We start from the raw sequence: 18,834 nt of genomic DNA on the forward strand, positions 1-18,834 counted from the left end.
GCTTTTTATACCTGTCCTATGAGAAACTTTTATTAGGCAATGGGGCTACCATAGTGCTGAATACAGTCTAAATGTCATTGCACAGTGAAAGAGTTAAGATCTACCTTACAGTAAAACAGGTGGATTAAGGAAAGCAAGGTCTGAGCATGGTTCTGTGGGCATTCACAGGTGCAATTCATGGTGCAGTTTCTAACAACTTTACAGTCATAACAAAACATATGCTGTTAATGAAAAATTTCAGTACTCTCTCTGCAGATTCAGAAGCTTTCAAAGGTTTTTAACTGGCTGTAAGTACTCAAAATGGTCTAACTTTTATATACCCGATGAGCTTCAGATGTTTCGCAATGGAGCGTCAACAGATCTACACTGGAAACTCAAATGAATGCTTGTATAATCATAGCTTTGCTGTTGTATTATCAAGGCTGTCTTGTCAGCAGATAGCAGTTCCACTCTGCCACGGGTTTATTAATAGATATGGAAGTTCTGAAATACTTGAAGGCACTGAGTCCTTGCTAATAAACGTGAGATCTATAAGTGAACTTCCATTTAGGTTTAGCTGATCTCTGCTGGATCCTACCAAGAATATACCATATTTTGTTTTATCTACCACACATGTGACAATATGTGGCTATCCTGCATTATTACTTCGCATAAGTCAACCATGTCTCCAACCAAGCAATCTTTTCATTGTTAGAAGAGCTTAGGCCAAAGCAAAATATGGAGATAATTATTAAGAATGAGTTGGAGTTAAATTAAATGCTGTGGTCCTGCCCAGGCACTGCCTGACATAGGTTGAAAATCATCACCATGTTTGCTCAGCTGCAAGTTACTTTTGAGCTGATGGAGATGTAAATTACTTTAAAGTGTTTTTAACACTCTCCTGATGTAATATGTATTGAAGTGTGCATTCAACGATCTAATTGAACAGTAGTTAATTTGGAGGGGATGTAGGGGAATGTTTTCTTTAAGATGAATATGTCAGCTTTCTAAATACTGAATTTAGCAAATCTACTTGAGGTGCTAGTAGCTAAGGATTCAGTTTACCTTCATTAGATATTTTTGAAACAGGTGAATAATTTCATCAGCTATGTGAGAAGTGTGCTGAAAATTGTGTAGCGATCCTTGAAATTTGTGAGCAGAGCACTTTAGAGACAAACATATCAGGAATTCAGTGAGACAAATCCTTTTTACTCTCCTTTATAGTAGTTAACTTTACGAAGTTAATGAGATGCAGTAACCAGTTACATTCCTTGAGCTGCAAGGGAACACTGGATTGTGTAAACTGTTGCTGAACATGAAACTGTTACTAAATCTGTGTAAGACTTGTTGTTTTTATAAAAACAATCCCTGGAGGATTGTGTTCAGTTACAGAATACCTGTGCCAGAAATCTTCACGACTGGAAGGAGCATAGACAAGAACTGCAGGTGTGAGCTGAGATCTGAACAATACTCTTGGATATCTGATTTGAGTACAAAAGGTTTGGTTCTAAAGAGCTCAGGGTAGTCATTAGGAATCCATTTGAAGTTAGTCACATCTGCAACTTCTCACCTTTTCCAGAAAGTAAGCCTTTAAGGTGCAAAGGTGGGCATCCCAAAGCAAAGCTGACAAATGAGTAGAAGGTGAAAGCGTAAGACAGAATTTTTGTGATTTAGTTTAAATGCGTTTCTGATTTAATTCAAAGGACTATTTAATTTTTTAAATTATATCAGCGAAGATTCTCACCATTCAACTACATGACAAAACAACTGAAGTGTAAACCGGAGTGTGAATTTAGAGGCAAAATTACACAACATCAATTTCATGTGGATGAAATCTAGCTTGCAATAAAACATTAGAAAATTGCTAACAATCTGCTAAACCACTAATGTAAGACTTTACATTTTTTTATACGCATATATCTATGTTCAATGGATTGATTTGCATCCTCTAAAATATACTGCTACTTCACGCTCATAAAGAATGCTTGGGAAAGAAACTTTGCAGGTTCTTGTATGCCAGTGGTGAAAGTAAGCTTTATTTATGAGATAATAATAAACATCCATGCTTAATGCAGCAGGTAATGTCACAACCGAATGACAATGTAACTGCTATCAGAAATATGGGGGGAAGGTCTTTCCCTGGGAAAAATAGAACAACAAAACAATCTTCATGTAACCCTTACTTGTCCTACCCTATGGATTCTAGAACTACTTTACCGACTGCACAATGCTTTTGAAGACCAGCACTGTACCAGGCTGTATCAGACCAGCAAGCCAGGCTCATGTTGGAGTCCTTTACCTAGAGTGCTGCTTTATGCAGCATTTTGTCTGAAAATTGAATCTCCCCATCTATGCTGCTGTAATAGAATAAGATGATTAATACTAGACCATGGGACAAATATTTTGTTAATATTTTTAAATTACAGCTAATTGAAATGGTTTCAGTTCTTGAGGCTGTGAGTATGTAAAAAGTTGGAATGAAGGTGTAACCTGACAAACTGTTATCTTTGCTTGAGTTGCACGCATTTCTTAGAATGAGTGAGCTATCTACATACAGGGAGTTGTATACTTAAGCAAAAAAAAAAAAAAAAATTTGTGGAAGCACTCATAACATTAGGAACAAGCATAATGGTATTTTGATACTCCATAAGCATGTTCTGAAGAAGCTGAAAAGAGAATGATTACTTATTACTTACAACAGAATTGAACTCAGTTTAGCCAAGTCACCAAATAATAGTGGCACAGTGTTGTCCAACTCCAGTAGATGATGCCTTCGTAAACAAGGACTGCCTGCATCAGTTTGTGGCAAACAGAAATTAAGTATATTTAAGAATACAAATTGTTTTTTAATCACTGATTTTTCATTAAGAAATCTTTTTTCTTACAATTTTTGTATATCTTAAACTAGACATAATATCTAGATGTTAGTGGGATTGCTTATGGTTTTTTTTTTATTATTTTGGAGTTGTGTGAATTTTTGTTGTTGTTTGCTGTATCAATCCCAAAAAGGACAAGTAATGTTTAGAGTTGGGTTGAGCACTAGTACAAATAAACTCAGCCTGTCAAAGAACTCAGCTGTAAGAATTGGCAGATCTGAGCTCCTTCATAATAGTGCTGCCAGAGTAATGGCCACAGTCATTCATGGCATGGGGCTGATTTACTTCAACCTGCATAATAAAGCATAACAAACACAGGGGAACAGAAGTTGGAATTTGATGCTGCCAAAATGAATAATAGAAAACTTAGGTATATATTTCAGGGCCTCTAACCTGGGTTTTGTGGGTTCTTTTGTTACTTTTTTGCATTGTCAAACTTTTTTCTCCATCTTGTATTGTGTTTGAAGCTTGAGGGTTCCAAATGGTTCATTGAATCTTTCATTTCCAAATATGCCAGCAATAAAAAAGATGAACAGACATTAAAGACACTTCAGAGACTGCTGTTTGTTTGGAACACAGGTTTTGTTCCATTTTGGTAATTTGGAAATGCCTGTCTTGCTTCCCATAACCATAAACAAAAGTGTAGTGTAGATGTTGCAAATGATGAAGGCAGTTCTCCAAAGAATACTCTGTATGCTAACCAGGGAGTTATTACATTTTATTGCTGTCGAGCATATTCAGCAATGTCTTTTTAGAAGGAAAAGCACCATGTATCCAACATACAGAGCTAAATGACATGGAAACTTCATGGATAGGGATAAAAACTATTTCTGTTTCTTAATACATTTGTATGAATAGAAAACAGCTGATATAAAATTGAAGTTAATCTTTGTACAGTTTTGACGTTTGATAGGGGAATAGTGCATCAAAATACATGTAGTTTCATTCATGCATTTTCCTAATTTGGTTAGGGAACACAATACTTTTCACATCCCTTGGTACAAAATACATCCTTAACATATCTGCAGTCTCTTTTTCCTACATGATTTCTAGTCTACATTCTTAGCAGCGGGTATAGTCTACATACTTACCAGTCAGTATCATGTATCTTTGTTTACGTACAGCATTTGATACTATTTGTACACAGAGGCAGAGGTAATGTTTGTTCCATGGATCTTGTATGGTTCATATTCTTTAAATAAGACTCTAAATACACTATCTGGAAAACATGCAAATGGCACTCTCTTTTGCTATGTTGTTTTGTCACACACTAAAACGTAACTTTTTACTGGTGTGAGTTTTATAGAGAGAAGAATATATTCAGGTACAATCTTTTTGATCTATAAAGCTCTTTAAGCATTTCTGCCAGTTTAAAAAGTCTGTGTCAAGTACTAACTCAGTGATTCTTGACAAACTATTATGTGGATTAGTAGAAGCAACACTGTTCTGCTTCTGAACCTGTAATCTGCCCTGTGTTTTCCTTTTCTATCTTATAAGATATTTAAAGGGCCAAAGTCTTTTACCAAAAGAATGTGTTTATTTTTAGATCATTTTCCAAACATACACGGTGCTACGGATCAACTGCTGTTTATTGATTTGTTGTGTCAATAATTCCATTAACTGTGCTTCATATAATTCAGAATATGCGCTACTGCCCAAACATATGGTGTGGCACCAGCAGCAGGGGACAAGAAGGAATGAGCATGAAGAAATTAAAGTTCAGACAGCGCTTTCCTCCTGTGCTATTAAGTTACTTAGTTCCAGTACACGGTGTTGAAGGAAACTTTACTCAGTGCCTTTGTTGAACTGTTCTGACAAATTCCAACACTTAGTCCTTTAAAGAATAAGTTTGTTGAAAACCTAAAAGGAATAAAAAAATGAAAGTGGATTCTAGCACTAGATTCGTTCTGTTGTTTATAAAGAATGTCTTTTACAGTAAATATTTTTCCCCATTATGTAAGAAAGACATACTGTGGGTTACCATATGCAGTAAACTTCAAGTTTGTATCCAATCCATCACTGCTCTTGATGTTTGCTCACTCTTCTCTGTTTTCCCTGTATCCCAGATAAATATTTATTGCATTTGTGTCCTCTCCTGAAGTTTAAGCCTCTGCACAAGCAGGCACAAAGTCACTGATAAACTGTTATGAAACCTTGACTGCGTTGTCTGGTAAACTCCTCCTGTTTGCACTTGACACTGATTTTTTTTTTGTTATTTTTTTTTTTTTAGCAATCATTGGCAGGATGTCCTCAACTGCATCTGATTAGTGGTATTTATTTACAGATTCTTGGTATTAAATCTGCAGATAGTCATAGATTTATCTTCAGGGCAGAGTATGCTATCGTATTGGCTTATGGGCTGAATTTGACGGTGAAATCAAATGCAAGAGATATTTGTTACTAATATAAATGTATACTTGTAAATCTCATAGACTCACAGAATCATTAAGATTGGAAAACACCTCTAAGGTCATCTAGACCAAGCTTCAATCCATCACCACCATACACACTAATCATGTTCCCAAGTGCTACATCTACATGTTTTTTGAACACCTCCTGGGACAGTGACTTCACTACCTCCCTGGGCAGCCTATTTCACTACTCTTTCTGAGAAGAAATTTTTCCTGATATCCAACCTGAACCTCTGCTGATACAACTTAAGGCCATTACCTCTTGCCCTGTTACCTGGGAGAAGTGGATGACCCCCACCTCACTACGACCTCCTTTCAGATAGTTGTAGAGAGTGAAAAATATAGATACACAAATCTTTTCAGCAAGGGAAGATACAACTAGCCTCTCAAAAAGCAAACTTCATTTATCAGATATTGTTGTAAATTATGTAGTCTAAGTTAAAAAAAAAAGTGAAATTTTTCATTGGATTTTATCTGATGTCTTTGGATTGTATGTGATATCTTCAAAATCTTTGAAGGGTTTGAAGTATCTTTGAGTGGCTTTTTTTTCTTCCTCCTCCACATCACTGGATTGAATGGAACGGAGCTATGAGCTATAGTCAAAAAACATTAAGGATATGAGTAACTGTACATTTAGAAATGGAGACTCACTCAGGCTTAATGTCAGTTGTCTCCAGATAGGACAAATCATTATGTGCACAACTCTCTTTCCCTAAGCAGAGGATAAAGTTCTCAGTTACTCCATCAGTTTGGGTGTCTTTGTGTTGTAGAATAGCAGCAGACTTGGAACTGAGTTGCTGGTACCAGTGCAGTTCATGCACGAGTTGCTCTGTGACATCCTGCTTTATTTAACAGCATTTCCTTAGTACTGCTGTGCTGTGACCAGGCTACTATCTAAGTGTGCTTGCTTAGTAGATGATCTTGGTTTCAATGTGTTTAGTAAATCAGTGCTTTTATGAAGTGCAAACATACAGTGCACCAACAGATTGAGAGTTTTCATCAACTGTCAATCTGGTTGTGAGGGGTGTGGAGGGATGTTGTGAAGGACAGCTTGCTTGTGCTACTGGAAGAAGGTGGGGGGCTTCCAAGGTCAGTAACTTGGGTGTTTTTGTGCAAAACGTGGTCTAAGTGAGAAGAGAAGGTAACAAATAGACTTCGGGGTCTTGAGGTCTTCAGATGACTCAGTGTTTACCATTTATTTTTCTGTAGTAAGTGATCATTTGTTTGGCTCCAGGTTTCCAAACTATCTTGTGGGCTGCAAGAAAGTAGTTGGTGTATGTTATTTCATGAGAAGAGTCTTGGTCCTATGCTGTAGCTGGAGAAAGGCATTACAGTCAGCATGTCCCTTTTTGGGAAGAAAGAACATAGCATGTGGTGGACATGCTGTAGTTCTCTGGTAGATTCAGTATGTAGTGGGTGAAGGTAAGAAGGCTGGGCATGTGTGCTATGATGTAGAAGAGACAGTCTTTTTGAGTGTATTAAGGAAACCAGAAAAGAAAAATGCCATTGATCACCATTCCTGGGCAGCTGTCTTTCCTATCCATAAATGACTTTTCAAGAAGGTCTCACATACTTCTTTTCTTAATATAAAAATCTGGATTGTTTTGATTTTCTCTTCAGATCGGCCCTTTGACTGTAGATTTTGTGATGTTTAGCATGAAATTGTAGCAGGTCTTCAGCTATGTACCTGCAGCTATAAATACATCTGCCTCTGTTCCCCTGTTCTTAGGGGAAATCAGCTTCACTATGTATTTGTTATGAAACCTAGTAGGCTGAACATCACTAGAGCATAGTTTACATACCTGATAGTCACAGGCCACTGTGACACGGGGCCTTGGCAGGTTGTACATTCCTGGACACTGTTGCCTTCACATCTACTTTAAAGTTACCTCTATACAGGTGGGGCATCTCAATTTTTTGAGGCAAAACCATTAAATATTACTGCCTCAAAGGATGAGCATTCAGGCAGCAGGCACTTTGCATTGTTTAACCATTGGGAATGTGCAGTTACTCACTGAACTGCCCTGAACTATGTTTTACTTGTAAGAAGACATTCTGTTAAGGAGTGACTTCACTAACAATCCTGTAAGAATCTCTGCAATGTTTATAATGTGGATGCAGTATCAGATTTTCCGGTTTATACTTTTTGTCTGTCTTTTAATTGTGCCATCTCTTTTTTTGTATTTTATTTTAAAATTTTGAATATTCTCTTCTTTTTTTCCAAAGCACCTTTTCTCTCTCTCTTTTTTTTTTTTTTTTTTTGGATAAAGTTATAAATAAATACGGCTCTAGTGAAGACTGAATGTAATTTTGGAAGTCTGTTTTTCGAACTAAAATAATATTTATGTGGGTGTGTGTTACCCATTTCAGTAAAATTAAACTCTGCCATAATGCACTGTTATTATAATCACATTTGTAAACGCTTCCACTCCACGCTTGTTGTTTTCTCTGCCCACTCCACTTCTCTTCTCCTTTACCTACCACTCCCTCCCCCAAAAAAGCTGCTATGGCCAGCTTCTGAATCTGAGACCAACGTATCAAGCCCCTTGTACTTTTCTTCTTTCCCCATCCTTCATACCTGCTCCATCTTGCACTCTTTTCAAGGAGCTCCTGTCCCTTAGCTTCTTTTATGCCTCTCTGTACCTTCCATTTTCTCCTCTTCTTCTCCAACCTCTCTCTTTCAGGCATATATTTATATAACTACTTGCTTGTCTGTGCTTTCCTGTAGAAGCTAGAGTCACTGTGGATGATGGTCTTGTTTCAATTTTAAATTGCATATGCAAGTTTTGTTCTTGTTCCTGTACATTGCTGTTTTTCCCCTGAAAAAGTGCAGTAAAATAAGTGAAATTTGAATTGACAGTACTTTATAACTCACTCATAACTGAAAGTAACTTCACAGAGAAAGGGCATTTCTTTCTGTCCTGCTTTCATTCTCATGCTGAGTTTGTAAAAACTGTTCTAAATAATGAGCTTCTTCACAGATGTTTTCTATTTTTAAAGGCTTCTTGGATAACATAGTATGGTGAAGTGGCTACTACAGCTTCTGTGAAGTTGCAGATGTCAACGGTTTATGGGGCGTTCGGCCCGGTTCCGTGACAAAGGGGACGGGGGATCCACGGGTCCACGCCCCGGGAAAAGGGAAAAGGGGAAAAGGGGAAGGAGATGGTCCTGAGAGCAAAGAACAGTGGCAACAATCTGAGGAGGAACAAACTAATTTACTAAATAAGATATCGGAATGCAAAACAACACACTATAATACAATATAATTACAATTTAAGCTGATAAATCCAATACAGAGAGAGAGAATGTCCCAAAATCAAGGTAGGCCTTACTCTACTACCGACGATAAGACGGCTGGAGAGCGAGGTGCTGCCAAGACGAGAGACGGCGGAAAAAGGGACGAGGTCTCGTGATCTGCAAGTTTTTATACTGTGAGCTTTTATTTTTTCCCTCCGGCTGGAAAATGGTAACAGAGGAGCAAAGTGCCGTGGGGAATGTAGTAGTCCTTCTCTTCTGAGAACTAGGTATGTCCACTACATGATGTTATGATGTGGAATACCAATAACCGAAAATCACAAAACCATGACAGCAGAGAAGATTATAGCTCCTGTCTGTCTTTGTATTACATTTAGGCAATGTGATTCCAACAGACATCAAGAAAAATGGGGAAAGCATAGTTATATAGACACTGTGGTTACCTGCAAGACTCACAGGAAAATTTTCCGTTTCTGACATTATTGAGGCCCCTGCAAGAAAGTGGAAGGATAATTGTGATCATACTGAACATCCCATCCAGACTTCAGGATAGTTCTGTATAGTTTTTTGCATATGCATTTTAATTTCAGAGTTTTGAATTCCTCTATTACTAGCAAGCATAGAGTAATACAGAAGATAAATAAGTTAAATTTCTTTTCTATTTGTGAAGTTCTGAGCAGAAAATTAAAACATATCAAGCTTTAACTTAAGAGTTTCGTATCATCTCGTTCTAGGTTGTTGGAAGAGGAGCCTTTGGTGTGGTCTGCAAGGCAAAATGGCGAGCAAAGGATGTAGCCATTAAACAAATAGAAAGTGAATCTGAAAGAAAAGCCTTCATTGTAGAGGTACAGTAAGTTTGGCAATCACGGATTTTGGTAGAGCTTGTTTTCTTTTCATGTTAAATTTGAGTATTAAAAACTATGTCTGTTTTACGAAGTCCATGCAGTCTAAGGTACCCAGTACAATGCTAGATAGGACAGTCAGAGCACATTGCACCTCCTTTAGCTCACTCTCATAAAAACTGGAAGGAAAGAGGAAAAGAGAGGCAGGGGAAACACCGCTTTCTGGATTCTGTCTCAGTGTGAAGTCAAGACACAGCTGAAATACCCATCAGTGTCCTGGAGCTGATTAATACTTCCAGGTGCTTGAGCTAGGATCTTCATTCAACAGCTTGAATCATTCTGTCATTTTTATGTGTAGATTTATTAATACATGTGAATCGTTTAAGGACAAGTCATTCATCCATTCAATGTCTATTTTCTTAAAAAGATTTTGGGTAGTTCAGATATACTGATAAACTTCCCAAGATGTATAATGTTTTCTAGAATTAAGTGCTAGATATTTTAAATGAGGTGTATCATGTCACGCTGCTTAGTAAGAATCTAAGATGTTTGAGATAGACAAAATTTATTAAAAATAAATCACTTAGCCATTGAACTAAAAATGTAACATATTTAAGGAGTAAAGGAAGCATATTTGTTACAGGTCTCTCTATGTAAAAATGCTGTTTATTAATACTGTAAGTTTTCAGTGTTTCTAATCTTAGTCTAATTTAATACCGAGTAGATCAGATGAGTCTCTTAGCATTTTTGTGTTAGAAGGAGATCTGAGAATCCAAGAAATTTTTAATAATTACTGGGATTCAAGAAGGCCTACACAGTGCAAGCATCAGATGTAATATTCCGGTTTTATTAGAACTTCCAAGATGCACAGAAAAAATACCATTAGATCCATAGACCAAATGGCAAAAAGCATAAGCTGCCTCAGAAGTCTATGTAAAGGAAAAAAATTCCTTTTGCCTTTCCTTCTGTCTAAGGGTAAAGAAAAATTCAGTGCAAAATAGTCTCCTCTCTATAGTACGCATGTTTCTAAACACTATCAGAACAAGCAGCAGTAGGCTCTTGGAACTGCATCACATGAATATTAAACCCAGTAGTATATTTTATAGGCTTGTGGCATTTTTTTTTTTCCCAGAAGAGTAGCTTTCTTTGTTGCTTGTAAAGCCATTATAATTTAGATTACTTATGAGGTTAGGCAGTCTGACTTGAAGGAAAAGCACAAGACCACAAAACCTTTAAAAAGCCAGAGGTGCACAGTGCTTATGATTTTAATGTTCTTACTACATCTGAAAAGAAAAAGTCTTTAAATTTCATTTCTTGAAAATTTCTTTTAAATTCAGTTTAAATTAGACACAAATCTAATTATATAAATTTAAATGCAAAAAATGACATTAGTCTTGTAATTTCTCAAATCACCATCGAGGTTTATGCAGACGCGTAAAACTTTAGTTGCTGCTGTTGTGTATGAATTATAGATGTGAAAATAAATCATTAGCATTTTTTTCCCATGGTTTGAAATTAAGTGTGATTTGTATTGCAGCTTCGACAATTGTCACGAGTAAACCATCCCAATATTGTCAAGTTATATGGAGCCTGTCTAAACCCAGTAAGTTATAGCTTTGTCAGTGCAACGAAAGGTAACTAGCTTACCATATGCAAGCATCAACACATAAATGTGTAATTTATATACCAAAAAGTGTGCTTTATATAACTTTGATATGTTTAAGCTGCAATAAGGCTTATTGGTGCAGGTATAGATAGAGGTGTGTAGGTTGGTTAATATTTTCAGATGTGTTTTCTGTTGTTGTTTTCTCTCCTCTGTTAGGAGAAATAACATTCTTCAAGAAAATCCTAAAAAACATTTTTAAACACTGGTTATATTTCAATTTGTCAAAATGGCATCTAGCATATTACATATGCAGTGTCATTCAGACGTATAGTCCTATTAATTGCCAATCAGCAGTGCAGAAATGAAATAAATTAGCGACGCATGAATCATAGCTTGTAAATCAGATCCTGTTCTCGTCTATGCGGTTTTCAGGATTTGCTGTCTTCATGGCACAGCTGCATACGGTCCCACAAATAGTGAAAGCAGAAGAGCAAGTACTGTGACAGGACAAATATGTCCTTAACTAATTCTGATGTGGAATTTGTAATTTTCTAAAATAATGCTGCATCACCTTTTTCTTAAAACTAACTACATTCTTTTGATGTGGTACTTAAAACTGTTGAAAGCCACTCTGAGAAAATAGTAAAGGCAAATGAATTGCAGTCTGAAGACGGTGCTTGATTTTTAAGATGAGGGAGGGAAGGGAGAAAGTGCATTCCCTTATTTCCTAACTTACGGTGGGAATTAAATATAAAGCTAATTTCTGTTTACATTATGCCTGACTCTACCTCATAGTTAAATGTCCTATTAGCTTAGGTGTAGAACATTGCAGATCCTCTCAGAGAACTTTTGGTTTACAAAATCTGTTTTCTGTCCCTCCATTTAAAACATCCATATTTTTTGTCCCCTCTCCTCAAAGGTGTGTCTTGTTATGGAGTATGCTGAAGGAGGTTCTCTATACAATGGTGAGTATCATTTTAATATCTCCTCCTGGAGCTGAAGGGCTGGTGTTAGGGAAAATATCAAAAATGTAATGTCACTTCATATGTATGTCTTAAAAGAAATTTGAAGAGAAAGAAATATACTTCAAAAAATTACTTTTAAGCCTATTCATTTGTTTCTTGATAGCAGTTTGATAATATTTGTAAAAGTCAATTAAGATTTTCCTATGGAAATCATTTGAAAAAACTCTCCCTTACTCGTGAATTCGCAGTGTAGTTGTTTAACATAGACTTTACCTCTTCCTGAGAACAAGCAACTTTTTTCATATTGTTAATCACTGGTTGGCAGAATACTAGTGTAAAAGTATTAGGAGAAACATACTAAAACTTAGACATTATTTTGACATTTCCATTAATTTAACAGTCTGCAAAAGGATATTTTAAGTTGCAGTGATAAGTATGTAGGTTCCGTACAGCTTTCTGATTGGTATGTTGTTAACTCCATTGTATCTGTTGTAATATGCAATAAAGTTCTTTTTAGTTTGTGCCTTTGTTTTGCAGTGCTGCATGGTGCTGAACCTCTGCCTCATTATACTGCTGCACACGCAATGAGTTGGTGTTTACAGTGTTCCCAAGGAGTAGCATATCTTCACAGTATGAAACCAAAGGCTCTAATTCACAGAGACCTGAAACCACCAAAGTAGGTTTATGGCTTATGTTTCATTTCTTCTTACAGTTTGAATTGAAGATGATTTTTAATAATTTCATAGTATTTGGCACAAACACCGTTAACTGATAATACATTTATTGGATGTACTGTATTCTAAATGAAAACTGTGCATTTGAAGCTTCAGTTACAGTGATGGCGCATGGTACAGGAAACAAACTGTAGTCACTTTATTTCCATTAAACCAGAAAAACATCCTGCTCCTGCCCTTTCTCACAGGAGAGGATTTTCATAGGAATAGAGCTCCTAAGGTTCCTAATCAGAGGCATGTAAAGTGTCCCCGTTTTACAATGGGTAGTGGTATTCAGTAAGAGAGTATTGGGTTGGTTGGTTTTGATGTCGTATTTAATCTGATATTGTCTTATTTAATCTGACATGATCATCTTATTCTGTCTTCTCCTCTTGCCCGTTCCACTAGCCATAGCCAAAATCTCTCACCACTTTCCACTGAAATAAAAAGGAATATCTATTCTGTCTAGGCAGTTTGTTGATCTGACTCATCTTAGAGCTGTACAACCTTCAGATCTGGTTCCACAGGTTTGATGGAAAAAGTGATCTGCAGGATCACGCACTTTTGGTGATAGCCAGCACTTACACCAGATCAAATTATAGTGTGAAGTCACACTTCAAATCTTGAATTCTCTCTTATATCCCCAGTTTTGATTAAGATTTAAATAACTACACTGACTGGTGTTAATGGGAGTCTTAATCATAATTCTTTTGGCAAAAATTGTTACAGCATTTGTTTTTTGTTCTCTCCCATCCGAAAGACTAAATTTTGTCAATATACACTTAGTGGGTTGCTATGCCTGAGAATATTTAAAATCTAGCACGTAGAAATATGAATAAATGGCAAAATATATTTGATTCTTTAAAAACTATTTTATATGCTCAGATTAGGCACAAGTGATCTTAATTATTTCTCAAATTACAAAATTAAAGCATTGAGAAGCAAAGCCCCAGATATTCATTTGTATTGGAATCACTGTTGGGATAAAAATTCCATGTTTTATCACCAGGCTATTTCATCCTACAACTTTGATTTTTTTTTTTTTTATTCTTTTCTCCTTGACAGTTTGCTCTTGGTAGCTGGGGGGACAGTTCTAAAAATCTGTGATTTTGGTACAGCCTGTGATATTCAAACACACATGACCAACAATAAGGGAAGTGCTGCTTGGATGGCACCTGAAGTTTTTGAAGGTAACAATAATTTATGGTGTTGTTATTATACGTTCTTTATAGGGGTGCAACTTTGAATGTATTTGTATAAGAAATAAAAACACCGATTAGTTATAGTTCTATTTCAATCGTCATATTGAAGTTAGAGATAGCAGTTGAAAGTGTCTTGGCAGACGTCTAACTTTTATTTTATAGTCTGTATGTATATTGCCAAAAATTATGCAAATTTTCAAAGAGCAGCACCAAGCAGACTGTATCGTGTTAGTATTATTCTTAATTCCTTAAAGATGTGAGACCCTTGTGTCATTTCCAAGGTTTACATAAGGGATACCTTTAGACAGCTGTAGTTTCTTCTTTAGTTAATAACTAAGTAAAGCTAAGTAATAGAAGGCTATTTCACAAGTATTGTGCTATTACTGAGATTCTTAAGTAATTTCAAATTCTCTTGACATTTAAATATACTGTTATTACTTTCACTCTCTATTCTGATCAGCTTTTATCTTTAGAGTTTGCCTGTTAGTGTCACTAAATTGAACATAATTGCCTTCATTTTCAAACCTCCACTTTCTTGTAATTCCATTTTTGTCTGGTTTTCTTTGTGTCTCTTTCTTAGTTTTCTTCATCTCTAGAGGTTTGATGTACTTCCTCTTCCCTGCATACTGAGAAACTTGTTATTAATAGTTAATTTAGTTAAGTAAGAAAACAAGTTATTTCTTTGAGTGTAGCTGGGAAAGGCTGATGACAGTTGATAATTAGATAGATATAATTGCTTTGTTATTACTAGAGAAATAATACAATTGTCATTAGATTGCAAATTAAACACCTTTTTCCACTGATTGTGATTAGTGGAGGCATCTGGAGATGTCATCTTCCTGCTTCAGAAAGCAGGTGTTCTGTTTTGCAGTGTCCAGAGTTAACATTTCTGGGAAGGGTTTTCTCCTGGGCACCACCTTTGGAGCTTTTATTTTGAAGGTACCTTATTCTTCTGCTTGCTACTTTGGGGAATCATCCAAGGATGATTCTGTTTCCCTCCGGTGCCACAAAGTTTTCCATTCTGTCAATTTATATTGGAGCATCTACTTCGTTTCTTTGACTTTAGCTAGGAGTGCTTCCTTTCTTAACGTTTGTTTACTATTAAAAGAAAATGTGTAAATTAGAGATGTGTTCTTTTAGAAGTCATCAATTGCACTAACAGTGTTAAAGCAAAATTTTTGGTTTTGAGTGAAATAAATAAAAACTGATTTTGAAATAAGAGCACTGAAGTGCGGATTTACAGTGCTCATCTTAATTTCTCTGCTACATGAATTCAGCAGGGCAGAACAAAGAAATATTGTACTGCAAATTTATTGTTGGACGGCAGCAAAAGCTTTCAGTTTACAGTTGGCTTTATGTACCTTTTTCTGAAAGCTTTTGTTGATGATGCCACAAATCTTTATGCAAGAATCAGTATAAAGGAAAGATCAGGGAATCTAGTAAATTCTGTGACGCAGCATATCAAATTACTCTTGGGACAGAAATTAAGGTATTAATGTACTAAATGACTATTAAAATTATGTCAAAGTTGTTAAACTTGTTTGCATGCGCTACTGCATCAGAAATTAACAGTGGGATAAGCAGTAAAATTATTTTGGTACTGTGTTAGTATTAAGTTTTAGTCGAGAACTAAAAAGGCTTAAGAACTATCTCTTGTAGGTGACAGACTTAAAAAGTGGTTATTGATGTGGTTTCCCTAATATTATGACTTTCTCACAGTTTTAAGTATTAGGGCACTTAGACCCTTGTAACAGATGATACAGTCTAAATGAAAATAATATCATTTAGATAGAATAAAGTGAAAGAGAAGCAAGCACTCTAAGCTCTGAGCTCCCTTTATCAAAACTACTTTTAAAATGCTTTGAGATAATTGGATATTGAAGAGTGATGCATCTGCTATTCTACCTGGGTCTGTTATGTAATGAAACAATAGGATGTTCTCCTTATGTTAGATACTGGTTTTGAACTATCACTTTTCAGGATTTGTTTTCAGCTTCAAAATAGGATTTCCTTGCTCAAATAGGAGAATAACATTACTTTCCCATCATAGGCTGTCTGCTTGCCACTGTGTACTATAAGGTCTTCGCTCCTCCATCGGTACCCAGAATCATTTTTAGACAGCTTTATCCACTGAAAAGTGACTTCATCAGATCTTCAGATCTGGCAGAGACAAGAGGACTAAAAGTTGTCACTTTCTTCTTGCCATACAGGAGTTTCGACAAAAGGGAGAGGGGTGGAATTCTTTAGTGCTTTGCTCCCCACAGCAGCATTAAAGCTCTTGCTGGGCTCCTGTCTTGCCATTGCTGGGGACAATAACTAGCAAAAGTGGAGTGCCTAAGATGGGGTGAATGTGTAGCTAGAAGTGCTGTCACTGCATAGACTGAAGGAGTGCTTTGCTTCCCTTATAATCTGCCATTGTTAACAGCTACCTTTTGAAGAGAAAGCTGACTTCGTTATTCCCCTTCAGAAATTTTTGAATTCATTAGCCACATTTAGCTACTTTGATAAAGTGTAAACAGTTTCAGAAATACCAAGTTCTTATAAGCTTTGTAAAATCAGTAGATGAGAGAAGTTGATATGAGTGCCCTTGCTTAGAGGGAATTCCAGTACATGGCTGCAGCCTGTTTGTTCAGTTCAGCTTTCAGACTGTCCAGTCTGCAAGAACTGGTCCGAGGGTACGCTGCTTTCCTTGCAGTTTGTCAGAGGTACTGGGGGCCAGAGGAAGACGGGTCATAGGAAGCATGGAGCCTGTTGCAACTGGGTGTTATAAGATGGATATTGACATGAAACTAGGCTTCATTAATTCCACTACTTATGAAATGGTTTGTCTCAGTAATATTTTCTTATTACACATTAATTTTTAAAATTATTATTTATATTTACGCTCCCATTACCATGTTATTAACCATTCCCATTTCTTTCAATGTTTGCATGAGTTAGGGCAACAGAACATACAGTCTTCCTTTTGTAGTCTCTGAATGTTATTATATATCACCCGTAGGTCTTCACTTGTAACAGGAGACTTAGAAATATTTAACTTGTTATCAAGGAACTTGATTTAAGTAATGGCATGACAAAAACAGTAAGAATAATAAACAGAGAGGAAATAAGACAGTGAAGAATTGGGGAATTTGCTGATGCTTTATATGGTAACTTTATGATTCTGCTAAAGACCTGTAATTAATTGAGACCAAGGGATATGACAGGAATGGCTAACATTCTGATTAATATGGAAGAAGTGAGTTCAACATGAATATTTAGATCAAGCAAGGTTAAGTTCTGAATTCAAAAGATCTTTGAAATGTAATAAATTGCATTTGATATTATATAACCAAACTGACTCCGTTTATCATTTCAGGATGACTCCAAATGAAATGGACTGATTTCCAGAGAGAGGCATTCTTAATGATCATACTGTCAAATGATTTCAGACTTGAGTTAGCTTGAATCAAACAACTTTAGAAAACCTTGTTTTCTTAAGAAAGCAAATATGAGGTGAAAGGAAGTATACAGAGCTATTTTTCACATGAAACTGTGCTTATTAAAAATGAGCTATAGAAAAGTTACATAGGAAAGAAACAGAGTATATTTCTGATTTCTTCCAGGTAGCAATTACAGTGAAAAATGTGACGTTTTCAGCTGGGGTATTATTCTCTGGGAGGTAATCACCCGTAGGAAACCTTTCGATGAGATTGGTGGTCCAGCTTTCCGCATAATGTGGGCAGTTCACAATGGTGAGTTGAAAATGTTTAACTGCATTTTAGGTTGTATATTTAACCTATAAATTTGCTAAACATTCTGAAGCGTACGTCTTTAAATTATTAGTTTTTCAGTTCTATACTTTACTTAATAAGAACTTCTGCCATAAAGATTAAATATTAAGATACTTTTGTGTTAGTGTCGTTTTTGTGTTATTTGGCTGCTACATTATTTGCATTTCCTGCTACATATAACTACTGGCCTCTTCTCTCTTGTAACTAGTGATAGGATGGGAGGCAATGGCCTCAAGTTGCGCCAGGGGAGATTCAGGCTGGACATTAGGAAATACTACTTTTCTGAAAGAGTGGTCAGGTGCTGGAATGGGCTGCCCAGGGAGGTGGTGGAGTCACCACCGACCCTGGAGGTGTTCAAGAAACATTTAGATGTTGTGTTGAGAGACATGGTTTAGTGGGGTTATTGGTGGTAGGTGGATGGTTGGACTGGATGATCTTGTAGGTCTTTTCCAACCTGGCTAATTCTATGATTCTACTGTATGAATAAACAAGGGAGAAAAGCTGTACATTCGTTACAACTCCCCATTTTAAAAGATTTGGCAGTGGTCTGAGTCATGTACTTTAAAAAAAAAATAGCCCCTTTATCCAGACAAATGGCAGTTTTCTTACTCAGGGTTTTTTTAAAAATAGGCATTTACACTACGAATGTGAGAGTTCCAAGTAACTTAACCCACATTTTAAAATGCTAAAAACAGTCAAACGCTGCAGGATCATAGGGCATTAAAAATGTTACTTTGTTTTTTTATCTGGTTTTTTTTTTTTTTTTTTTCATTCTGCTGTTTGAATTGTTTCAGGATCCTGTTTGAATTGCTGCAGGATCCTGCAGCCACGGAGCAGGACTTTGCTGTGCTAGGTACAGTATAGAACAGAGCCATATCCTAAGCACTTTAGGATAATAAACAGGAGAATTGATTGAATTACAATGGCTGAAGCAGTGCTTCAATGTCAGTCAAAGTAATAGACTGTAGTATCTTAATTCTAGTAGTATAACTGTTCTAACAGCGTACTTTCAGTTACCATGGCAAAGCTGAGTTGTAAGAAGGCAGTGATGGTAGTGATACAGCTCATTGAATGTCTGCAAAGAGTTTCTACCATTTGTGAAAAAACACCATCAAAGAAAGAATGAACTTGCTTGGGTGATCTAATTAACAAGCAAGCAATGACAGCTGGCACTGTGCCTGGGAGTCATTGTTTCAGTACTAAATGATAGAA

At 36.3% G+C, this 18,834-nt stretch overlaps 1 protein-coding gene across 6 annotated transcripts in view; it reads left to right on the forward strand.

The window, feature by feature from the left end:
- MAP3K7 (mitogen-activated protein kinase kinase kinase 7) overlaps window positions 1-18,834 on the forward strand; it is a 50,690-nt gene that overhangs the window by 2,312 nt on the left and 29,544 nt on the right. For 5 of the 6 annotated variants that reach the window (XM_021390247.1, XM_021390248.1, XM_021390249.1 and 2 more), the window contains exons 2-7: window positions 9,256-9,366; window positions 10,901-10,966; window positions 11,889-11,934; window positions 12,472-12,610; window positions 13,713-13,837; window positions 17,455-17,583. In XM_021390247.1, the coding sequence (XP_021245922.1) occupies window positions 9,256-9,366; window positions 10,901-10,966; window positions 11,889-11,934; window positions 12,472-12,610; window positions 13,713-13,837; window positions 17,455-17,583 (616 nt within the window). Of the gene's footprint in view, window positions 1-9,255; window positions 9,367-10,900; window positions 10,967-11,888; window positions 11,935-12,451; window positions 12,611-13,712; window positions 13,838-17,454; window positions 17,584-18,834 lie in introns of those variants that run through there. The other variant, XM_021390250.1, reaches the window with a different exon arrangement.

Source organism: Numida meleagris, chromosome 3, assembly GCF_002078875.1.
Source record: "Numida meleagris isolate 19003 breed g44 Domestic line chromosome 3, NumMel1.0, whole genome shotgun sequence".
In the NCBI taxonomy this organism is placed as follows: Eukaryota; Metazoa; Chordata; class Aves; order Galliformes; family Numididae; genus Numida; species Numida meleagris.